The sequence below is a fragment of the Oenanthe melanoleuca genome, chromosome 23 (assembly GCF_029582105.1).
Source record: "Oenanthe melanoleuca isolate GR-GAL-2019-014 chromosome 23, OMel1.0, whole genome shotgun sequence".
NCBI lineage: Eukaryota > Metazoa > Chordata > Aves > Passeriformes > Muscicapidae > Oenanthe > Oenanthe melanoleuca.
The window spans coordinates 3,357,068-3,381,404 of NC_079356.1; the positions used below are offsets into that span (position 1 = coordinate 3,357,068).

The 24,337-nt window shown below is 52.2% G+C and overlaps 1 protein-coding gene across 1 annotated transcript; it reads right to left on the reverse strand.

The window, feature by feature from the left end:
- Positions 1 to 2,151: 2,151 nt before the first annotated feature.
- On the reverse strand, positions 2,152 to 24,121 carry TFAP2E (transcription factor AP-2 epsilon). The gene is made up of 7 exons (XM_056508925.1): positions 24,048 to 24,121; positions 23,493 to 23,939; positions 23,130 to 23,181; positions 7,592 to 7,820; positions 7,260 to 7,378; positions 4,196 to 4,337; positions 2,152 to 3,644 (listed from the first exon to the last, which is right to left on the reverse strand). The coding sequence occupies exons 1-7, from the start codon at positions 24,072 to 24,074 to the stop codon at positions 3,356 to 3,358; spliced, it is 1,305 nt and encodes a 434-aa protein (XP_056364900.1). The 5' UTR covers positions 24,075 to 24,121; the 3' UTR covers positions 2,152 to 3,355.
- Between the last annotated feature and the right edge of the window lie 216 nt (positions 24,122 to 24,337).

Below are 24,337 nucleotides of genomic sequence, written 5' to 3' on the forward strand. Positions count from 1 at the left end.
GATGGCCTTGCTTGACAGTGAGATGGGAGGGGACTCCAGCACAGACAAGAATTGGCCTTGCACGACCCCTGACTCTTCAGAAGTTACTCTGTGGGCCTGCAGGAATGAGGGTGTCCAAAATTTTGGGAAGTCTTGATGCTTTTAAAAAGTTGCTCCTGTGTGACATGTCCATTACTCATCTTGAGCATCTGTGGTGGAATCAACAAGTGAATCCAGATCATGCCACTTCCTCCCACTCACAGGTCATTGGAGGTGTCCTGGCCTTTCAGGCACCAGACTGTTCCTCATAAAACATTCCAAAGACTTGCAGGTACCCAAAAAGGAAAATGAGGAGGGATGTATTTTCCACCCTATGGATGTGGTGTGTAATTACTGGAGGCAGATCCTGATTCTCTGTCTGCATTGCTCATCCGTGCTGTGTCTAAGAATTCCTTGATATTCAAAGTGCCCCAGCCAAGCCAGGTTTGCATAATGTGATTAAATTAGGAAATGATATTTCATGCCTGGATATTACAGTGTACACACACACACACTTTCATCCTGTGTCAGAGCGTCTCTTGCTCTGCTCTGATACCATGCACCAGAGGATGTCTGCAAATGGAATTATTTCAGGATAGTTATCCTAAATAACCCCATGCAGGGAAACCTGTATTGTAGCACAAAAGCACCTTACTCTCCTTTATCATAATCCATTTAAATGTGGATTATGCTGATGCAGAACAGGGCGCTCCTACTTTGGAATAATTTTAAATAGGAATAGTTTTTATGCTTTTGGCTCACACCCTACATTATCCAGACTGGCTTTGAAGTGTAAACAAGGCTCTGATGTGTCTGTAGTATTTCCATTCTGCTCCCTGACTCCTCCTTGTTTCTTGGCTCTTCCTTTGGGAAGGTCCAGAGCAAAACCAGACCTGCAGAGCCCGTCATTTAGGTCTCTGCTTTCACAAACCTCATACCAAGGGACGTTTCCAATCGGATTCCCAATTTAAATGCCTCCCTAAGCTTTGAAGGGAATATTTAGATGCAAGTTTCTGACGCTGAGCCATCCCCACTGATTATATTAGGACATTAAATGTTTCCTTTCACACTTTCCTGAAACCAAGGTTTGTGTTTCAAACCTCCTGTGGTCTCTTTTGGGACTCTTTGGGGTTTTCCATCTATTACCATTAGCCTGTTCTGCATCTCCAGAGAAACCTGTGGGGTGCAGCTCTGAGCAGGGTCCAGTGCAGGGAGTGCTCCATAGGTCAGTCCCTCCTGCTGCTCCTCTGTGAGGAGCAATGATGTGTAGGGAAGACAGCAAGGAGGCTCCCTAAAATCACCCTCTTCCCTTGTGTCAAAAGCCATTTTTACATCTGTTCCCATAAAAAGTTGCAGCTTCTTACCCGAGGCAGGTGAGACTTAAACCTGCTTCCTACTTATTTCATGGGTGCCCTGTCTCTTGGTTTGGGGTCATCTTTTCCTGTTTGTGTCCTTTTATCCCATAGTTTTCCACACCTCTGTCACATCCTGCTCATTTTCTTCCTCCTGCAGCTCCAGCCCTTGGTCCTGCCTCACCTGGGAGTTGCTCCCACCTGAATTCCCCATGGATTTACCAGCTGGATTTTACCAGATCTCTAAGTGCCATTCAGGACAGAGCAATACAAAACGAGCACACTGATGATATAAAACATAACCTGTTTTTTGCTTTGTTAATCCTTTTTCTGACCCTTCCCATTGTGTTTATTTCTAAGCTCTGGGAGTGCAAGGTGCTGGTGCAGAGGTGGTGACGCCACGAACTCAGCTCATTTGGAGCTTCATTGCCTGGAGATCAGTGGGGCTGTTTTATCTCCTATTTTACCACTGATACCATGAGGTCCTTCTGCAGCTCCTCACAGACAGGTTTAGATTTGACTACCCTGAGTAGTTCTGAAACATCAGCAAACTCATTCATCTCCACTGGCGCCAGCTGGGGCTGGGGACAGAAGGCAGCAACACCAGCTCCTGTCACCCCCCGAGCTCTGATTGTGGCAGCTCTCAAGCCCCAGCCATGAAACTGGAGATTCTTTCTTAAATCTATGCAATTTTATATAATTTCCATATAATGAACAATATAATCCCTTTTAAGACACAACCACAGAGGTAAAGGATCTTTCTCACAAAGACGATGGAGGTGCTTTCTTCAAATAAAAAGAGGTTTATTAAGAGAATGAGAATGACATTGTAGTGTGGTTGTTGTACATCTATTGCAGCATTAAGTGAAACAACAGCAAGTACAAAATCCTGCAGAACTTCTAGAGTCATCATCATCACAGCCTAACTTGTCCATGCTACAGTTTGGTGGATCCAAAACTTCATTCCCATTTCTAATGGCAGAAAATCCAAAGATTTTCATCTTTCAAAAGAAAAAAAAACCCAACCAAAACAAACAAACAAACAAACAAAAAAAGGCAAAACAAAAAATCCAACTCAATTTGATATAAATAACTTGCACTGGACATTTTAAAACTTTCAGATTTTAATTACACATAAATAAATATATACAGATTTAGAACAGTTCAGTTTGGCCTGGTTCAAGTTCTGCTCCTTGTGCTTTATTTATTATTATTACTAATTTTAGAAACTTGTGTGCTGTTATCTGTAGGTTGTGGAGTTTTATTCAGTCCTGGGTTTAGCTTCACCTGCCTTATCCCCAGCCTGGAGGGCAGCAGTCGGGGGGGTCCCCCCAATCCTGCCCTGGGACCTGTTGGCTGTGGGGTTGTTCCTTCCTTGTGCCATGGCTTGGGGCTCCTCAGGCCACAGGAAAATCCACAGTGAGTCTCAGTTTGAAGCTGTAAACAAGGCCTGGACCTGCTTTAAATCCACAGCAGTTCTGCCAGCAATTTTCCTTGGCCTGGCTTCAGGGCTGGGCTGTGGGTAGGGGAATGGGAAGGTTTCTGTGTTTGCCTCAACAGCAGTGGGTAAATCCAGGTAGAGCCAGGGCTCTGTCCCCCTGCCCTCGGCTGCTCCTGCTCTGGGTCTTGCACTGATGAGGCTTTTGCTCCTTCCTCTCAGTTTTTCAGTTGGAACAAATTCCTGGAGCACACCAGGATTTCACTATGGGTTTTTTAAAAAGCAAAATAAAATCAAATTGCACATGACTTGGCTTCCTGCATCCACGTTACAAAAAAAAAAAAAAAAAAGGCAAAAGGCAAAACCCCAAAGCCATCAGCCTGGCTTTTCTCAATCTCACTATGTTCATTAGCACTGTTTGCTTCTTAAATTCTTTAAGTCTTCTTTTTTCCTGTGTTTTCTTTGCTTGCTTTACGAGTTTCCTCACAGGTTCAAACTCAGCAGTTCAGAAAACAGTGCACTGGGTCATCTTTCCCCCTGGAGAAAGTTATTTCCGATGCTTCACCTCTTTGTCTGACGCTTTGGTGTCCCCGGTCGTGTGCCCGTTCCCTGTGCTGTTCATGAATATTTTATCCAGCCCCTTGAGGGACTCCACCAGGTAGTTCTGGAAGGCAGTGAGGGCAGCACAGATGGCTGGGCCCCCGAAGCCGTGGGTGATGAGGCTGAAATGAGTCAAGCAGCTCTGCACTCCGGGCTCCAGGATGAGCGAGGGGCGGCTGTTCCCCAGCGGAGAGCGGTCCTGGGCTATCAGGTCTGCAAACTCCTTGCAAATTTGCCTGGAAGAGAGAGGTTTGGTCAGTGTAATGCACCTGGAGAGCTGCAGGACACAGTCACAGAACCATAGAACAGTTTGGGTTGGAAGGGATCTAAAAGATCATCCAGTTCCAGCCCCTCTAGCATGAACACCAGGTTGCTCAGAACTCCATCCAACCTAGCACTAAATGCTTTCAGGCGTGGGGCATCCACATTCTCTGGGTATTTCAGGGTTCTTTTCCTGCTCCCTGCCTGAGCAGCCACCTCCCCACCGGGAGTTTTTGGCTCCGGCCTGGAGTGCAGAACTGGAGCCCCTGCTGCTGCTCCAGCTTTGAAAGGGCACATGAGGCAGCACCAAAATGCTCCCCAGGGCTGGGTAACCCTCTCCCAAAAGGCTCTGGGTTACCCTCTCCCAAAAGGCTCTGGGTTACCCTCTCCCCCGCAGAAGAAAACCCTTCAGTCCATGCAGGCCATTCCCCCTGCTGGACACCTTCCTGCAGTAAAGTTTGGGGGCTAAAGCTGCCCTCCTCAGCTGCAATAGTGAGTGCTGTGGCTCGTTGCCCTCTGTACTCACTTGGTAGCCAGCAGCATGTTTTTCCTGGTGTGGAGCTCCGTGGGGTCGGAGTGCTGCCTGCACAGGTACTCTGCTGCTGCCTTGGCCGGGAACTCCGTCTCACACACGTACCCGAAATCCCGAGCCAGGTGAATGGCTTCACCTGCCAGCAGGAGAGAGGAGCATCAGCACTGTGCCAGCACTGGTGTGACAGGGAACTGGGAACTGGGACTGGGAACTGGGACTGGGAGCTGGGACTGGGAGCTTCTGTAGAGCTGTAGCCATCTCACTGTTGGGGCTCAGTTCTGATTGGAATGGGGCCCTTCCCTGTCTCAGTGGCCACCCAAGGGCTTTCCCCACCTTCATCTCTTGCTGCAGAAACACCTCTGAGTTTCTTATTCTCATCTGTAAGGCAATTAGTCTGTGTGAGCCAAATGAGCTCTAAACAGCAGCTGGGTCCTTCCCTTACTACCTTTTACAAGAGCATCAAGACAGTGCTGGCCTTGGAGCAGGGTGAGGTGTGACTCTGGGCACCTGCTGCAAAAGGAAGAATACCAGAGGCATTTCTTACTTGGGAGCATTCCCTGCTACATCTTTCCCAAATTTCCTGCCTGGCCTCTCCAAACTGAGTAGAGGTTGAAAGGGAGCCTGGAGGGTCACAGAGTGACCTCAGCCCCAAGACTGCTGGACAAGGCAGGGCAGGAGGAAGGGGCAGGAGGAAGGGACAGGAGGAAAGGGGGTTACATCCCCCACAGTGCCTGGGGGCCCTCGGGCTGGACAGTGTATCCATCACCCCGTGGAAATGCCCACCCATTGATGGAATTGATCCATCTCCAGGCGTCCCCGTGGAAATAATCAGAGCTGATGGCAATTGATCATGCCCAGCACCCGAAATCCTGGTCGGGCAGGCAGAGCTAATTTGCCTTGCCCCCCTGCTGCTCACATCTATTAGGCCATCCATCCTAATAGCATTAACCCAGATCCCATCCCGGCCTGCCCTGCTCCTGGAGCTCAGTCTGTGGAGCTCTGTTGTAGGGAATTGTCTCTGCTTCCCACATACAACCATACTTTCAAATTCATCTCCTCCTCCAGAGAAAGAGCAAATTAGGTAAACCTAAAGAATCAGAATTTGTAGCTGTTTGTGTGTTAAAAAAACAGTCAGCAAAAGAAAAACTGCTGAAAACATGATACTGGGATAATAAAAAAGAGCTGAGTGACCTCATGGTCAGAGCCAGGGCTGGAGCCAGGGTTTATTTCTTCCATGAATGTGTGAGTGGCTGCACATTTTGATGGTTTTTAAAGGCAATTTGAATGCTGGATTAGAGAGGTGTTGGGGGGACAGAGCAGTCTGGCTTTAGTGTTAGAGACTCATTGAGCCAGATCTTGAGGAGGAGAGGCTGCAGGAGAGTGCACAGAGGACTGTGATGGGCAGAGGGGCAGCAAGAGCCTGGCTGAGAGCAAACCTCCTTCCTAGAGCTCAGGGATGTTTCTGGAGTGGAAATACAGCCCTGCTGCTCCCCTGGGTCCAGGCTGGAGGTGCTCTCATGGAGCATTGCCCAAGAGAGGGTGAGTGCTTGGTGTACATGGTGAGGGCTCCCAGGGGAGCTGTTTCTACCTGGTGCTCCCTGGATTCTCCAGAAACATCCTCCCTATCTGTATGAATGGATGTGGGTCAGTGTGAGAAAAGAATTTCATCTGCACTCAAAACCTCATTCATTGGCTCTTTTAAATAATTAAGGAAGGCAGAAGAGAGAAAACAAATTGAGCCAAGACAGCAAATATTCAGGTAGAGTGTGTTTGGGGCAGAGGGGCACAAGACAGTTTGGGTGCTGGGTGATGGCACTGCAGAGGCACCTTCCTGTGGGAGGAACATCCCCTGGTTCCATCATGCTTACAAGCAGGAGGAAATTTTATCCATCAAACACACTGGCACCTCTCCTATCTGCTATGAGCTGGGAAGCAGGAACCAAAGCATCAGCAGCCACTTGAAATCAAACTGTACATTTCTTCCTTCCTTTCTTTCCTTCATTCTTTTCTTTCTTTTCTCTTCATGGAAATCAGCCTTTCATTCAGCACGAAGCAACTGCCCAGGGTAACAACCTCCGCCTAATGAAGCGGGTCATTTAATTTGCTGGCGACAATGGAGATGATTTTCTATTCAGGATCCGAAGGCAGCTGCCTGCACGGACACAATGGATTCCTGAGCTCGGAGGGAGGCAGAGCTGTCATCCCATTTGTTTGCATCCCCGTGTGCTTTTCTCTCAGGATGCAGAGGCAACATCATCATTTCCATGGTGGAGAGAAGTGGGAGGGGAGGAAGTAACCGAGTCAGGCAGGGGCACCTCTGGTGTCTGGGCAGGGCTGTGCCTGCCAGGGCAGCACCTTTTCCATTGCTCTGAGGGCTGCTGCTGCACACCTGAGCTCCACCTGCAAAACCTCACAGCAGTTTGACATCTCCTTGGTGTTCTCACTCATTTCCTGGAGGAGAGAAGAACTTGGGTATGGGGCATTTCCTTCTTACAGACAGACCTGAGCTGTGCCGTAGGTGGGCTCATGCACGGGCTGCAGAGCAGCTGGGACATTCTTGGCAGCTTTATTCAGGCTTATTCTGTGTTTGGTCTCTGTGACCCAACTATTAAAGCCAGCTCAAAGAAATGATACCCTGAGCTGCAGCCAGAAGGATGCTCACAGTCCTGCTTGGCCTTTTCCATGGGACACATCTGATCCAAGAGAATGGCTGAGTTTTGGAAAACAGACATGGAAGCATAGAGCTCTAGAATGGTTTGTGTTGTTAAAAATCATGCAGTTCCAACCTCTTACCAAAGGCAGGACAACCATGCTTGGACATTTTCCTGGACATTTGCTGTCTTGGTTTCATTTGTGTTCTGCCCACTGCCTTCTCAAAAATCTGCTCATTTAAAAGGACACATTCTTGAATCGGTGTGGAGGGACACAGGGACATTTCTGTGCTCATTCAGCAGTGACCACTCCTTATTTTAAGACTTCTAGTTTGTGGAAATCTGGAAATAAAGGGGATGGAAGTTTTGGCACTCCACCCTCCATGGGAGCAGGGAGAGACTCTTACCTTCCACGAGGGATGTGAGCAGGGTGACGTTGGCAGCTTTGCGCCTTCCTGCAGGTAGATTCAGTCCAATTTTCTCTAACCTTTCTCTTAAACACCGACCCCCATTTTTTGATTTGGCTCTGAAAGGAGAAAACAAAGTGGGAAAATAAATTTCCATGCAATTCATGTTAAAATAACCATAATCCTGGTTTAAGCTTTGAGGTTTGAAAGGAAAGAAGGAAGAGCAATAAAAATACTATTCCTTACTGTACCACACACCAGAATTTCTCATCTCTTTATCTGAGGTAAGAACTGGTGCTGGACACAGATTTTGGGGCTCTGGGGCAGCTTACCTGCGGAGAACCCCGCCGAGGAGAGAGGCGTTGAGACACTCGGGGGGGGAGAGCCTCCTCTGCACCTCCCCGACCGTCACCTTGTACTTGGAGGTGGAGCTGAGGAGGGACAGGCGGCCGGGCACGGAGCAGAAAACCTCGTTGGGATTCGTGACCCCTCCGATCAGCCCGTCCTTGCTCATGGACAGCGTGGAGATGGTGCTGCCGTTGGCCTTCGAGGGGATGGGCACTGCAGACAAGGGAGAGGGAGACAAGAGGAGACCATGGCTGAGACACCCAGACTCTCCAGGCAGCTCTCCAGCCCCTCCCAGACACCAGCACGGCTGCTGGGATGTCTCATTAGTTCCTTATTTTCCTCAATGAGAGAAGCGAGGTGGGGTGATGAAACTGAATTAAATAAAGGCTAAAGGAAAGGAAGAAGCCTGGACGCTGCCCTCGCCTGCTCCCACACCTCCCAGCCCAGCTGTAATTAAAGCCAAGGTTTGGGCTGGTCTTGTGGAAGACTGAGGATTGTGCACAGTGTTGCTGGCTGGACCTGTGACCAGCTGCTCTCCCTGTCGCCTCTGGGTGCTCCGTGGAGGTGGGTGGCTGGGCAAAACACGGCTGGTCCTGCTGGCCTCCTCTCCAGGGATGGCAGCTGCAGCCCAGCTCTGTGCCAGCTCACACTGCATCCCAGCAGGCAGGATCACCAACACCTCCATTCCCTGCCCCAAACCCAGGAGCTGCTGGGCTGGCCGAGAGCTGTGCTTCCCTTATGTGCCCACGGGAACCAGGGGAAAGGGTTTCTGTGCCTTCAGCTCTGGGATTAGCCCCACAAATAACCACAGCCCTAAACTTTCATCATCCCTGGCTTAAAGGAAGCTTGAGAAGATCAAACCCAATTAATCCAGCACAAACTTCCCTTTGCTTAATGGGCAAAAGTCAATTAACACAAGGTTAGGCAGGCACTGGTAACTGCAGCATCTCATTGAGCCTACGGTGTCACACTGGGCCAAAGGGGCTCATTTATCCCATTTATCATTCCATAAGAAATGTTCTTAGACGCAATAAAGGTTTGTAAGTTAAAACTGTGGCACAGACTTGTGCCAAATCTCTTTGGCTTTTATGATCTGAAATTAATAACCAATTTAACTCAGGGGAAAAAAAAAAGCAGATTTTGAAAGAATCCAAAGATCATTTCAGCCCTGGCATTCTTTGTTATTCCTCAGGAATTACTGTTCCACAGTCACATGGTTCCTGCAAGTAACACAGCAGTGAATGCTCCTGGTTTAAAAAGGAAATACATCTGCCCAAAATGAAACAGAAGCCCCAGGATCAACCAGGGAGGGTACATGGACTGGATCTATGAGGGGGAGCTTACAATCAGCATATTGTAAATCCAGCTCAACTACTTGCTAGCATGGCAATAAAAATCAGCACATGCTACACAAAAATGACTCATGCTTTAAGAGTAAGGGATGACTGGATAGGAGCTGAAGGACATGGAGTTTCCTCCCAGCACAAAACTTGAGCAAAGTCAGGGAGCAGAGGGCGGGATGCACCAGTGCCCTGCTGGAGCCGGCAGCTGCGGTCAGTGCTTGCCGTGGCTGAGGTTGGTTCAGGGCAGAGCAAACACAGGAACATCCCCCTGAGATGTAGGAAACCAGAACTATTTCCAGGAAGGAGCAACTTCAAAGCTTTCTTCTGCAGTCCCAGAACAGGTTAGGTTAGTCTCCAGGGGATCCCTTAAAATCAGAAGTCAGAGCGTGGTTTGCAAATATCGGTGCAGCGCTGCTGAGGTGTGAGCCCTGCAGGGTCCCGTTGCTGGGTTCTGCTGCAGAAAGGGCCACCTCAAACCAGACCCTCCTGGGGAGCAGGTGTTGCTTGTATCATGTGAAGAGCTGTGCATAATTTATGCACTCTGTAACCTGGATTAGATTTGATATATCTGTGCATGCCTGTGATCATGCCATGGCTGAAGCCGCATGCGTGGCCGGGGACCTGCGCACACCCGAGGGACAGCAGAGCCATGCAGGGAGAGGGATCGTGCCTCACCACACATCCATGGGACACAGCGTCTGGGGAGGGGGCAAACCCAGCTGTACCAGTGTGGCTTAACCCCAGAGCCTATGGAAAACTGGGCTGGAGAAGGGCTGGATACAGCTCTGTGTTTGCCAGTCGCCCCACGGGCAGTGACGGGGAGGCACGGATGATGTTGATGTGCATGGAGACACAACACTTGGGAAACACGTACTGGAGGTTTTAGGAATGATGCTACTGTCAGAAACAAAGCCCTGGAAAGCTGTGCCCTGGAGCAGACTGCTGTGAAGGGTAAAGCTCAGCACAGCTGGGTCAGCCCAGCTCTGTGCCACAAGCAAACCAGGCAGGCACCAGCACTGAGCGTGCATTTTGCCATTGCTCCTCTGCCACGAAGCCTCAGCCAAGGCCACAGCCCTGTCACTTTGGGCACGTGCAGGTGTGGGACAGGGTGCCTGTGTCACACAGAGCTTGTGCCCTCACAGGGCACACGGGATGTGAGGGAGAGATGGAGAGGGCAGCAGCACTGGGAGCTGAGCCCTGGAGTCCTGCAGCAGTGCTTCATCCATTAGACAGCGTTGCCTCAATACAACAAGAATAAACAAAGCCACATTCTCCATTAATCACGAATTATTGTTATTGAGCCTCACCTGCTGCTGTTTGCCTGGTCTGATCTGCAGCTTGTTTGCCCATAAACATGCTGCAGGAGGGAGACAAGCTACCATTAAAGCCTGACAGCTTTGTTTCCTTGGCTTTTGGGGAACCAAAATTGTCTCTTGTCATCTGAGTAAACCAAAAGTCCCCCTCGATCTTCAGCTGCTGCTTTCCTGTTCCCGCAAGCAGCAGGTGATCGGAGCACCTGAGCCAGCCTGCAGACAAGAAGGAAGCATGAGAGCGGTGAGAGCCCAACGCCCGGCGCCGACCCCCTGCGCCCTCCGAGCCCGGCCGGGAGCGCTCGGCGCTGCTCCCGCAGCCTCCCGCCCAGGGCTCGTCCCAGCGGCAGAGGAGCGACCCTTGGGAGCAGAGACAGGGTGTGCACAATGGGGTTTGAGGCACTGAACGGCCCCAGTGTGAGTGGGGGATCTGCAGTGTCACCGTGCCCCAGAGAAGGGCGCAACAAGGAGCTGAGACTTTGCAGCCGGGGATAGAAATGTCACATGGTGTCACTGCACTCGTCATCCCTCCCGAGGTCCTGTGGGATCAGCCATAGGAAACACTCATTTTTGGCAGAGCAGGACACACCTTCCCACAGTGACCCGGCTCCTCCCCAGCTTGACCCCCTGGCAGAGCTCAGGTCCACTCCTGCCCATGGAGGACGAGCTTCTCAGCAGAAACACATCCCAGAGATGCTCGTACACACAGTGACAGACCACACACCACAAAGGCTGGTGAGGAAGGGTTGGATGCTGGTGCCCCTCCAGCCCTGACTGATGAGTGGACTGGGTACCCCTGGGTCACCCCAGCCCACCCCAGGATGCTATAAATGGCAATGGGAGCTTGGATTGAGTCAGCCAAAGAAAGGGGAAGAAGGAGACCTCAGAACTTTAACAACTGCTCAGAGCACTCCTGGGGAGTGCAAAGTCCTCTTTTTTATCTGTTCTTATTATTAATCATTATTATTTATTGATATTTTATTGCTCCACTCTATCCTCCTAAAGTGTTTTTTGCTCCTTTCTCAAACTACCTGGCGTTCCTGGGTGGGATTTTCCCTTGGAAGTGGTGTTTATTCAGATTAGTCCTGCTACTTCTAAATCAGTAAATCCAGGTGAGCTTGGCTACAGATTTCAAAAAGTGAAGCCCCTGTGAAGCATTTTGACCTGCCCTGGGGATGCTGCAGGTGAACTGGACTCAGGTACTGGCACAGGTTAGAGGGGTCAGATTTAAAAGGGAAAAGAGACTTTGGAATAAGGTTGTTCTGGCAGATCTCAAAGGGCTTCACGCATTGCTGCTCCTCAGCCCAGTGCTGGTACAGCACCAGCCAGCAAAGCCATGAACTCACTCCTGACTCAAGCCAGCTCCTCAGTGCAGCTGGGGAAAATTGAGGCACAGAGCAAGTTAAATGATTTACCACAGCTGAGGTACATGGGCATGATCTGTAATGGGCAATCCAGGCTTCAGCTGTTGCCCTGCTGTGCTGCAGGCTGATTATGTACAGCCTCTGTTTTCATAGCTCTGGGTTTTCTGTAGGAAGCTGTGAAATTGAGCTGTTTGTCACCACATCATCTTGGCTCCTGGTGCTGTGGTGATTTGGAGAAGGGCAGCATGGCAGGAACTGGCATACAGCAGAATCTTACAGAGTGTGGGAAGGGAAACAATCCTCATTTCTTCTGTACATCTCACAGGAGGTGTTTCCATCAGACTCAGCCTCTCCCTGCAGCCTTGAACCTCACAGGACAGGTGAAATCTGCAATCTGTCATATTCCAGGTGTGTGTGAGCAGCAGTAGTGACCCAAACTCCCATGTGAGTCCCTTGTCCCTGTGCCTGGAGCCACAGGTGACTTCATCTTCCTTCCAAACCGCAGGGTTTGTGATCTCCCATCAGAGGGGCCTTTTGTGTTGGGTCAGCTCTGGTTTGTCTTGTATACCCCAGTGTAATTGTCAGATGATGAACCCCCACAACTGCATTTGCTGTGGCTCAAAAACCCTGATGCAGAGAGAAAGTGATTTCAAAAAAGCCCTGGTGTCCAAAACCACCAGGGGCTTCATCCCTTGACTTCCCTGAGCTGGGAACATCCTGCCTGCCTGGGGTTATCTCCTTGTGTCTGGCACAGACTGGAATTGTGTTATGACACAGAACAAGTAACTATCCCAGTTTGGGCTTGACTGTCTCCAGTAACAAACTGCAGATAATAATATAATAATGTCTACCTGGGAGGGATGCTGTGATACCCAATTAAAACTTGCCAAGTAATCTCTGCTGAGAGATTTCTCCAGGTGAGAAGTCCTTGGGTGTTGAATGCAGCCAGGAGGAGCTGGTCCAGCACCTGAGTACAGGATGTGATGATGCCCTTGGAGCAGACAAACAATGGAAAGTCAATTCCCATGAACAACAGGAGTCCTGATACCTCCAGTGATGCTGCAGGTGGGGCGGGATGTCACAGCCTTGTCTCCCTGAGGGTTTTTCAGGAGACAGCCAGGAGAAAGATAAGAATACAGCTGAATGGATTGCTCAGCTGTGAATCCAGTGAATGAAATAAGGAGCCTCATGCCTTCAAAGTGTCCCAAAAGAAAGCACAAAGTTTCTGCCTCTTCTGTTTTAGCTTGCAGAGGTAGTTCCCTTGGCTTTTGAGTTCGAGGTAAAAAGAAGGAGCAAAACAAACCCATTCTTCAAAGGTTTTTACCTAGAAAACCTCGGAGAATTTCCTGCCGTTCCCCAGTGAAATCCAGCACGAACCGATCCGCAGCCCTGCGCCTCTGCCTCATCATCCTCCCGCTCCCGCACGGTCTGGGCTGACGATGCTCCATCCCTCAGCTCCTGCATTCCTTCTCCTTCCTCATCTTTGTTCACCAAAGTTTGTGGGTGAAATTACCTCTGTGATTCCTGGAAATGGACACTTTGATATGTAAATATTCGGTGAAAAAGTGCGGCTGCAGCCCGGCTCAATCTTCAGTGCCGGGATTGCCGGGAGCTGCGGGAGCCGGTGTCCGTGCTCCGGGGCTTTCGGCAAACCATCGGCTTTTGGGTCTAAGGGAAAAGAAACTTTGCCTACAAAAAGAGAAAAAATACGAAGTACTGCCTTGGTTCCATAGGAGAAATGTGCTGCCTGATTGCAAAACGATTTGTAAGCGGGAAAATTTGTGGTACTTGGGAATTGAGCTGCATATCGTGTTGTTATTTGTTCTGTTCCATTTCCAGCTGGAGCTCGGAATGCTGCAAGGGGAAAAACAGGTCCAGAGGGAACATGCAAATCGCTGCCCGTCTTACAAGTCTGTTTTCTTCTCTCCCCAGATACACCACAGGTAAATTCTCTTCCTCGGTAAGGCGGGATCCCTGGATATCAGAGCTTTTATTGCGACGTCGCTTTAAAAGTGGGAGTGTGCTGTTGTTGGGGTTGCATTTTAAAGAGATATCAGTGAATCGCCTTAGGAGACAACCTGGGACAAAGCAATCGCTCATCTTCAGGCACAACAGCGCTGTCTCCAGCCCCCCACCTAAACCTCTTAGCCCCATCTCTCTCCGGGACCGTGCCCCGGTCAGCTCGGCTGCCGCGGGCATCGCTGCGGGGCAGAGACCTGAGCCAGCACCGGGACACCTGCACCCTCCAAACCTGCCGCAGGTGCAAAGGTTTTGGTTCCATGGCTCTGCAGGTGCAGCCCCAAAGCCCCCGGTTTGTTCCCCGGCCGGGGGTCCCGCTGCTCTGACCGCTCCGGGCCGGCAGTGGGGGGAGCTCGGACCGATGGATGTTTGTGAGCAGCCCCCGATGAAAGTGCTGCAGAGACCTGAGGGGTTGCTGTTGTCTTCCGGGAAGAGCTGTCAGTGAGCTCATCTAACCTTCGTTTGAATGTCTCTGATGTAAATTATAAGATGGAGATACTTCTATAAAAAAATATCTGGATGTGGGTGTGAGCCAGGGGCAGCTGCTCCCGCCATCCCTTTAAAAGCCCTTTTTCAGGGAGGAGGTGCTGCAGAGTTCAGCTGCTCCAATTTCCCGGTGTTTCAGCAGAAAGGTATTTATTGATGGTCCAGGGAAGGAGGTCAGAGCCATCAGCTGTATTTCAAAGCGCACTCTGTAATTATCCTCTCTTCCCAGAGGGGATTATACAGGTATTCTCTTTATCTCGAATGCACAACCTGAACCATGTCCCCATGTCAAAGAGCCTCTCTAGGAACCACCATCATCGGCCTTTTCAAATGGAAGGATGGAAAGAATCTTGGTTTTATCTGTGGGTTTTTGAGATCGCCGAGTTCTGATAGGGAAATGAATCTCGGACCTCCGAGGAAAGCAGGGATTCAACTTCAAACCATTCCCATGAGAAAGCTAATCAGGAGAGGTCCCATGCCTATGCAAAACTCCCATATTTAACATTTTGTTTTCCATGCAAATCCATTCATCAGGTTGAGAAAGAAATATGAAGTTGCCATGTGATATTAATTCCATTTTACATTCTATACCTCTGTTTGACCTAGTGAAGTCCCAACCATGTATCACTGCAGGTGTCTCCTGGGGAGCTTTGGGATGGATCAATGGAGCAGGAAGGTTCAGACTCCCCCAAATCCATGTGTACAATGGTTTGGTTAAGGATGGTCCCTGCTGAGTACATCTTGATTTGATAAGAATGGCCAGCTGCTATAAAATTAAAATTTACTCAGCCCCCTGTGCTTCTGCAGGACTTGGGAAGGGGATTATAAAGTGCTTTGCAGTTGATAATTTCAGCTAATGCATTTTCCTGCTTCACCATTTAGGAATGACTCGACCTCAAATATGCTGCTGTTCAGAATAGCTTGTCAGTTTTTTGGAAACTGCTCACAATTAATTTGTGGTGAGTTCCCACATGTTTCCTTTCCATGCTTCATTTCATGGAGTGGATTCTGCTGTCTGGGGAGCCCTGATGCCACAGCCTGAGCAGTAACTGCAGAAACACTTCACTGGAAGGCACCAAACAGCAATAATTAAAATGTCCCCCTAAATAGTCAAACTCAGGTGTCTGAACCTTTGAAGGGAATGAATGAAAATTATTTGGGTTCTGTTTTTGAGTGACAAAATGTTTGGAGATATTTCCTGCACTGTTGGTTGGAAGCCACCCCAACACAGCAACTTCATTGGGGAAATCAGTTTAGTCTGGTAATTCACATTATTTCCCTTTCCCTTTATTCTAAAATACTTTTCCCAAATCTGCAGCTGTGTTTTTCCATATCTACAATAGAAAATGAACTATTTCAGTTTCAGTTCAGTTAATGAATAATTATTTAAAATGCAGCTCAAATTCTGCCCGTATAGAATTTGAGTTTCACAGCCCAAACCAAGCAGGTTTAGAAACAGGAGGCTGGAGGGTTTGAGCCAGAGGAATTGGAAACCCACACTGCTCCTGCTGACACCAAGGGAAGTTCCCCATCCAATGTCACCCCTGACTGTGCTGCAGTGAGTGCTCCCATCCCCACACACTCCATAACTCTGCCTGCAGCATCAACCACCCCACGTTTACTCCTTTAGCAGCACAAACACTCTAGTGATACCCAGTCTATGAGATCTTTACATGTTTAACAGTTTGATCCATTTTACAATAACATGCACGAGAGATTTTCCCTGTATTCCTACAGATGCACCTGAATTTGTGTGACTGGGATCTCCTTAAGCTAAAATGGGAGAACAAAGCTGTGATGTCGTGGTGAGCGGTGGCTGATCCCGATCCCCTGGAAGCTGCTGCGATGTTCCTGTCAATTTGTTAAATCTATTCAGGTTGTTGAAGGGCAAAAGACCATTCAGCAAAGATTAGACATGAGTAATAATAAAAAACATTCTTCCCTTCATACTGAGCTCACTGCCAGCCCGCTGAGCTGGAGGGGTTTCAGTCTGGGTCTGACCGCAGCGACGTGAATCCCTCGGTCCAGCGGCTCCTCCGGAGCTACCACCATGTCCAGGATCACTCTGGGGACAGGCACTGCTCACCACTGTCACAGCAGAAAAGGTTTTTCCCTTTCCTTGCTTGGATGCCCTGGGTTGCTGACACCAGTGTATTGGTGAAACTAACCCTCTGATGATGGTTTTTCAATGGCTGCTCCATCTCTTGCTAACTGGGATCTTGTGCTGGAAACCTCCCTAAGTGCCCTCGGTCAGATCCTCTGCTCGCCCCTCTCCAGCCCTGGTTTGTGGCTCTGCTTTCTCCCATGCATGTGGCCACTTTGGGGCTCCCAGGGAGCCCCGGGGACAGCACTTGCTCCCTGGGACCCGTCTGACCAGTCTGGAGGGAGCAGGGCCTGACCCAGTCCCTCGCTCCCTGGCGCCTCGGCACTCTGGTGACTGATGCCAGATAAATGCCTGAGATAGAGGGTGGGGAGACTCAGCCCAGCTGGAATCCCAAGCACGCACCACAGACAGTGTGATGGATTTTAAAGCTGTGAAGGTGAACCTGCTCCCAGCTCACCTCGTTCTGCTCCAAGCCCTGAGCTCCTGCCACGCTGTGTTTTAATTACAATGGGTACCTTGGGCTCGTTTCTAGATACTCCCCCTCACTCCCATGTGCTTCTCTGCCCTTTCCCCACAAACCACACCGCTTCTCACCAAAGGGAAGGCAATATCTGGGCACAGCAGAGCTGGGTTAGGGACAGGCCAGGGAGATGAGAGCCAAGCACGCAGCAGCTCCAAGTATCACATCCAGATTTGCTAATTAGTTCCTCCATTAAGAATTAAAATAAACAAACAAATGGAAGGACAGCAAGAGTGAGTAATTCCCTGGATCACACAGGAAAGGGTGGGATGGTTTAGTGGTTAGAGTGCTAGTCTAGGACTTCAGAGAACCTCATTTAGGCTCTCCAAATAATTAAGAGAGATTGCAAACTTTTTTTTTTCTGAGTTCATGTATCTTGGAACATTATTAAACTGGGAGGAATAGTCTGGGTTTGCCTCTGCTCTGCTGCAGGTTTAGTGTGACCCTGGGCTGGAGGGACATCAATGGGTCCCTATGGGTCTTGCCTGTGTCTATGCTGCCGTGTATGTGTGTCCTGATGGACCCCAGGTACCTGTGCTGTCACACAAATTAAGACCTTGGTACCACTTCACTTCCTTTGCAGGGACAAGCACCACAGGTGTCCCCTGGCTAAGGCTGTCCTGCTGCCAGTCCACCTGTGGATGAAGTAGCCTCTGTGTAGTGATGTGACACTAGCCACCAAACTGCAAAAATACCTCACAGCCCCAAAAGGAAGGGAAAGGTGCTCCAGAGCAAACCTAATATGTCTGTGCTGCTCACTCGGTGCTGTCCATGGAGAAGCCTCACCTGGGGTCCTCCTCCTGGAGCAGAGGTGCTGCTGCTTTGGCTCGAGCCACATGCCAAAAAAAAAACCCCAAGCTGGCTTTCCTGAACCTACCCTTTAAGAGTTGCTCTTTATTTCTAACAAAGAAAAAAAATTCATTTAAAAACATCTAATTAAACAGTAAGTCATGACAAGGTACATGAAACTTGGAGATAACACATGCCTGGGAGGCACTGGGGAGGTTGAGACAAAGCCCAGCGCCTTCACCAGCACCCGCATGCGTTATCTCACATGAACACACACCTGGGCTTATCCTGGTGCAATTATAGGACATTAAAAATATAATTTTAATGGAGGAATGGTGATCTGGATGCAGTTCAGAGTGAAAACTTTCTTTTAAGTTTCTCTGTTTGATTAGTAGGTGTTCCTGCCGCGCAGCGCGCGCGAGGGGGAAGCGCCGGGACCGGGAGGTGTGACTGTGTTTGGAGGAACGCTGCTCTATCTCCTGGTGTGTGCGAGGGCTTGTCGAAACTTTAAAGCATTCGTGAGCAGCACTAAGGCAGCAAAAGTTCCAGTCAAGACCCAGCTTGTCCTGGGTGAGCCCCTTTTCCTACTCAGGCAATCTACTGCTGCAGATGAAGCTGCAGAGAGCTGGGAGGGCTCCCCAGCGAGCCCAGCACCCTGCAGCTGACTGGAAGCCAAGTACCTCCACCCACAGCCCTGGACAGTCCTATAAAAGCTGTGTCTTCACAGCCCCAGGTGTTTTACAGGATGACCTCATTTATTACCTTGCTCGTCACAGGAAATGATGTTTATCTAATCTACCATTCTTTCAGGATTTTTTTTTCCCCTGCCACATCTGGCTTCTTACATTTCTTACAGCTCGATTCCTCCTTGCACCAAAACAAAGGAGAAATGGCACTGCTGCCAGTCCCATCAGCTTGGGAAGAAGCTGAGAAGCTTCAAAACCTGGAGCTTGCATGCAGTGGCGAGTGGATCTAAGGATCTTGGTCTTAATCTCCCTCCTCTGCCGCATTCCTTAGTAGTGACAGCTACTTCTTGCAATATTCCTGACTGTGGGCTCTGAGGCACAGCTTTCCATCTGTCTGTCCAGTATCCAGCCAAACAGGTCCACATTCCTGAGCAGAAACGCTAGCACTGCCCCTCGGAGCGGCTCAGAAGCCTCAGATGGAAATTGGAACAAGTCACAAAAATGAGGGAGGGCGGCAGCCAGATCCACAAACACGAGGGACAGTGGCAGGACCAGATCCACAAACACGAGGGACAGTGGCAGGACCAGATCCAGAAACACAAGGGACAGTGGCAGGACCAAATCCAGAAACACAAGGGACAGTGGCAGGACCAGGCCAGCACGGAGCCCAGCACTGTGTGCGTGTGGGTGCCAGTGTGAGCCCACGCTGGTCACACCCTGCTCTGTCTCCACTCCAGACTGTAAAATGCCACAGCCAAAACTTGTGCCTGCGAGCTGCACCAGCCCCTGTGGCTCACCCTGCTCCTGCTGCCACAGGGCCCCAGCTCACCCCAGCAGGACCCTGTGCTGCTCCTGCACCCCAGCGTATCCCCAGGTGCCAGCCAAAGAGATTTGTATTTTTCTTTGTAATAAAAAGGCTCTCTCAGAAGCTTTCTGCTGATCCCAAAAGGATGTGAAAGCAATAAAACCCCTCCTTATTTTACAACCAAGCTGCAGGATTTTTTGCTACTGAGCACAACGACCTAATGCTTGATTTCATAACCAGAAAGTCGCACCCTGCACCAGGAGCTTGGGGCTTGCTGAGTCCCCAGTTTTATGTCTGGGGGGTCTCACAGCCAGACCTCGGTAGCTGATCTGAGTATCTAAACAGCAGGTGAGTGGAGCAGAAAATTCCTGAGCTGCTGCAGACTAATGCAGCCAGAGCCCAAACTAAACTTTTCAGAGTTAATTTAAATGTTTCCCAGTCTAATATCTTCCTGGTCTTATATAAATGCTTGGAAGGAAAAGTAATAATAATAATAATAATAATAATAATAATAATAATAATAATAATAATAATAATAATAATCCCAACCGTAAACAAAACAACAAAAAAAAGAAAACAATTTCTGAAATACCTGGGGAAAAAAAGGGAGAATGAACAAACGGGGGTACGAGACATTCATAAATGCTCTGCTGCCCTACCCAAGATTTTATGCATTTAATTCCTGAACGAAATCTATCGCCCCATTTGTCACGACAGCTAGGGGGGAAAACTCATCCTCCGTTTCTCAGAGCTATCACATCTCTCCCTGCTCCAAGTGAAATCCCAGCTCACGTAACGCATCCCACAGCCACACTGCACCCCCTCACCGGGGGTTTCCCTGTACCCCGCATTACCCGGCGCCTCCAGCCCTAGGGATCACCGCGGCGATAACGAACTGGAGCCCGTCCCGAGGGCAGCGGTGGAAATGGGAGTTTGAGCGCCGGTTTCCAGCCGGGATCTGCCTCTCTGGGCTGCACCCGCCGCTGGGACTGCGGGATGGGGGTCCCGTGCCGGTCCCCCGAGCCAGCGCTAGGGCGAATTCCCGATTTTTCTCTCCATTTATTTAATTCAGGGTTACCTGCAGCTTAAGGACCGGAGCGCTGCGGGCTCGGGAAAACACTCAGAGGGGAGCGGGTGGCAATGCACCGCATCTCCGAGATACCCACAAAATCCCTGGAATTATATTAACGGATGGAACCTCGGCAGTTTATTTAAGAGGGAAAAGGAAGGAAAACAGACGCGCAGTCAGAGATGCTCGCACACAGCGCTCCGAGGATTCGGGCAGCATCTTCCCCGCTCCGGGGCCCGTCCGTGCGGGGGGACATCGGCAGTGACCCCCGTGCCGCGGGGATGGCCCCAAAATCCCGGGATACGGGAGGGGACAGGCTGCGGGGACAGCGCAGGCTGCGGGCTCTTCCCTCCCGTTTTGGGCTGTTTCTGGCCGGGGACTAAATGCGACTCCAAGGACGGGAGTTAAAAGGGAGATTTGGGGATTTAGGGCAGGTGATTAATATTTTGTTGAACCAGAACAACAGTATCTCGGCAACTAATTAGGCGAGATAGATCTGTTTTCACACGCAAAGATTTCTATCAGGTTTCTGTCCAACGGCCATTCCGTCATGAATTCCAGAATTAATCGGTATTTGGGATCTCGGTGCGATTTAGGAAAAAACTGCGCTTTTTAGGATTTGCTCTCGCTCCCTTCAAAGAGGGTGGCCTCGAGCCCTGCTGCCCAGCCGCCCCCTCCAGCACTTTCTGCCCGGGACCCGCCGGGAGCTGCCTCAGATGGTTTTAATTTAATTTTATTTTTCTTGGGGTGTCATTCACCCGCGGGGGCCCGGGCTCGGCTCTAGCCCCACTGGGGCTGCAGAACACAGCTCAAAGCTTACGGAGCCAGCGGAGTGAGAACGACCACATTCTATATATTCTAAAAAATTAAATAAAGCCGAATGTAAAGGAATTTATTCCCCGGGCCGTGTGGAGGGCAGAAGCGTTTTGACCCGGGATTCCCGGCTGCAGCTTCCATAATTCCTCCGATTTCTTTTGAACTGAGCTCACGCGGTTGGAAGCTTTCAGAGGCAGGGAAAGGGGAGCGGGGCCATCGGCTCCATCCCCGACAGCGGGGTGGGTGACGGAGCGATGCCAGGACAGAGCCCCCGCTGCTGCCGCCGCTTCCAGGAACCCCCGGTGGCTCAGCCCAGTGTGGCTGCCCAATTCCCCCCACAAACGCGCTCTTGGCTTTGGATTTATCGATTTCTCCAGCAAACTCGGAGCTTCGCTCTCCAAACACAGAAGTAATAATAGAAAATATTAAAATAATTTAAAAAGAAGGTAAAAACAGGGACGGAAAATATATATTAATATTTTAAAAATTTTAAAATATCCAAATGAGAACAGGCATGGAAGAACAAGTGTCCATGAGCACAGGGGCTGCGGTCGAGCTCTTTGCACCATTCCCGCCTTCAGCCAAAGATATTTTAATTTTATTTTTCCTTTCTTCTTTTTTTTTGCTTTCCAAGACTAGAGGACTAGAGAATTTCCAAGGGCAAAAACCGGGCAAACCAGGCACAAAACAACGACAAATCCTCCCGATAAGAGATAAATATTGAAAGTAATGGCGCTTTTGGAAAAAGGAGGGGGAAAACCTCAAAGAACCACTATAACTCCGACCGAACTTCCAGAAAAACATTCGCACTGCGGGGTGTTTCCCGAGGGTTCCGGGGTGTTCCTGCGCGGCCAAGCCGCGGAGGTACGGTCAGCGCTGGCTCACGCACCCCTAAGGTGATTGCAACCATTCCTCACGCCCGAATATTGAATGAAACGCCTCTCCAGCGTTCCGATTAAAGCTCAATTAATGCGGGTCATTAATGTCCCGCTGGCAGCCGCGTGTTCCTAGAGCAGCCTTTTCTAGGGGAAGGGGCTGCGGCGCACCGGGAAAACGACCGGGGCAGCTGGGGAAGAACCGCACGATCGGGAGGTTTTCCGTGCAGTTACCGGGGATCGGCTACGGCCAGGACCAGAACCGGGTCTGCCGTGGAACCCACGGGCTCGCGTTATCTACCCGCCCCAGTGGCCGCGGTTCCGTTCGCACCGGGGGTCAGTGGTTAAACGCCTCCTTCCCATCCATATATTTCTGTAAAAAATCGCAGGGAGAAGCCAAGCGCAGTGCTGGAATATTCCATAGTAGAGATCGCCCCGAGCACCGCACTAGACGCTCCCGGGTCCCCTTCCTCGCTCCTGAAACGCCCCGGAGGAAGGTTTAGCACAAAAATATTTTAGGGATAGTATTAATATTTTAGCTGTTCTACCCAGCGATTTGTTGGGATGTGGGGGACTGGTCAGCATGCGGGGCAGAACCGGACGCGGGAGACCCCGGGGTTCGAGCGGGACCTGTGCCCGCAGCCCCGTTCCCCGCGCCGGCCCTGGAGGAGAAGGCTGTTCTTCCTCTCCGGTCCCGGAGCGAAGCCCCGGTTATGGAGCGGCACAGCGGGGTCTCTGCAGACCCAGGTTTTGCCGACGTGGGGGCCTGCGGGACGCTCCCGGCTGCAAGGACGGGCAGCACCGGCCCCAAAGCCGCGCCACTTCTCGTCTCCGTTAAACGCGTCCTTCCGTCCCCGCGGTACCAGTCCCGCCGAACGGGCCCGATCCGCCGCGGTTCGGGGCGGGTGAAGCGGTTCGCGGCCCCCGCCGCCGGACACGGGGCTCCGACCGGGGGGCGGCGGGACCGGGAGCACCGGGAGCACCGGGAGCTGCGGCCGGGGCAGCCCCGGGCTCCCCACCCAAACCGTACGCGGCCGCCGGCGGGTTTGGCCCCGGGGCTCCCCGACAGCAGCGTCCGCCCGTCGGTACCGGGAAGGAGCGGCGGCCGCGGTGCCGCCCGAGGCAGAGCAGCGGGCTGGGGGCCAGTGGGCACGATGGTCCGCCGGGACCCGCCGCTTTCGTTTTAGTCTCGCCGGGGACGGCAGCGAGCCCTTCCCGACGGGCGGGGGGCAGCCCCGCGGGAGGGCGGCCGCGGGGGACCCGACGCTGGGGAGCCCCGAGGGCAGGAGCGGGGCCCGGTCCGGTGCCGCTTTCCGCTGAGCCTCCGCGCTCTTACCTTTCTTGATCACGGACTGATCGAGCAGGTTCATCCCGCCGTCGTCCACGGCCTGAAAACACCGAGGAAAGAGCCGTCAGCGGGCTCCGGACACCGGCTGCTCCCGGCGCCGGGACAGCGCGGCCGCGGCCCGATCCACCCGCTGGCCCCGGCCAGAAGGAATTCAGAGGGCACGAGCGAGACCCGGTAATGGGAATCCCCGGGCCGATGCTACTGCTTGCCCGGGGTTCGGACGCCGTGGGACCCGACTCGTCCCGCCGCGAGTCCCCGGTCGCACAGGCAGAGGGATCCGTCCCCGTCCCCGTCCCCGCGCAACCAACCCGCCCCGGGCACCCTCCCGGTGCTCCCGCCGGGCCCCTGTACCTGGATATCCTCGAGGCCGTGGTGCCCCAGGCCATGGAGGCCCAGCGGGCCGTCGGCGAGGCCGTGGCCACCGTCGGGCAGCCCGTGGAGCAGGCGGGGCACGGCCGGGTAATCGCGGCGGGGGTCGAGCCCCAGGGCGCGGTGGGTCTGCGAGAGCAGCCCCGGCTCGTCCTGCCGGCCGCGCTGCGGGGGCCAGGCCGGCTGCTGGTGCTGGTGCAGAGGGCTGAGCGCCGCGTACGGGTCCGCCAGGTGAGGGTAAGCGGGCTCCTGGCCCTGCGGGTAGGGCAGCGGCGGCTGCGGGTACGGCGGGGGGAAGTAGGGCGGCTGGAAGTCGGCGGCGGGCGTGTGGCAGAGCGGCGGCGCCGAGCCGTAGGGCGCCTGGTTGAGCGAGGGCAGCTGCGGCAGGCGGGCCCCGGCCGGCGCCCCGGGCAGCCCCTCGGCGCGGTCCTGCGGCGGCGAAAACAGCGGCGGTGAGACGGGCACGGACCCCCGTCCCCAGCCCCCGATCCCCCGTCCCGTCCCGTCCCGCCCCAGCCGTGCTCGCCCCGCGCTCACCATGCCCGGGTAGCTGTGCACAAGCATCGGTGCGGGCCCGCGGCAAGCCCCGGGCGGGCCGGGCCCCGGGGGTGCCCCCGTCTCCGCCCCTCTATCCCGCCGGAGCGGCGTCTCCCATCTCCCGCCCGCTCCTCTGCGCCGGCCCCGACTCCATGCACGCCAGTTATAGCGGCGGGGGCGCGCCCGCCGCCCCGGGAGCGCGCGTCAGAGCGCGGGGACGGGGACGCGCCGCCCGCTCCCGCGGGGCCCCGACGGCTCCCGACAGCGGGCGCGGCGGGACGGCGGCGGGA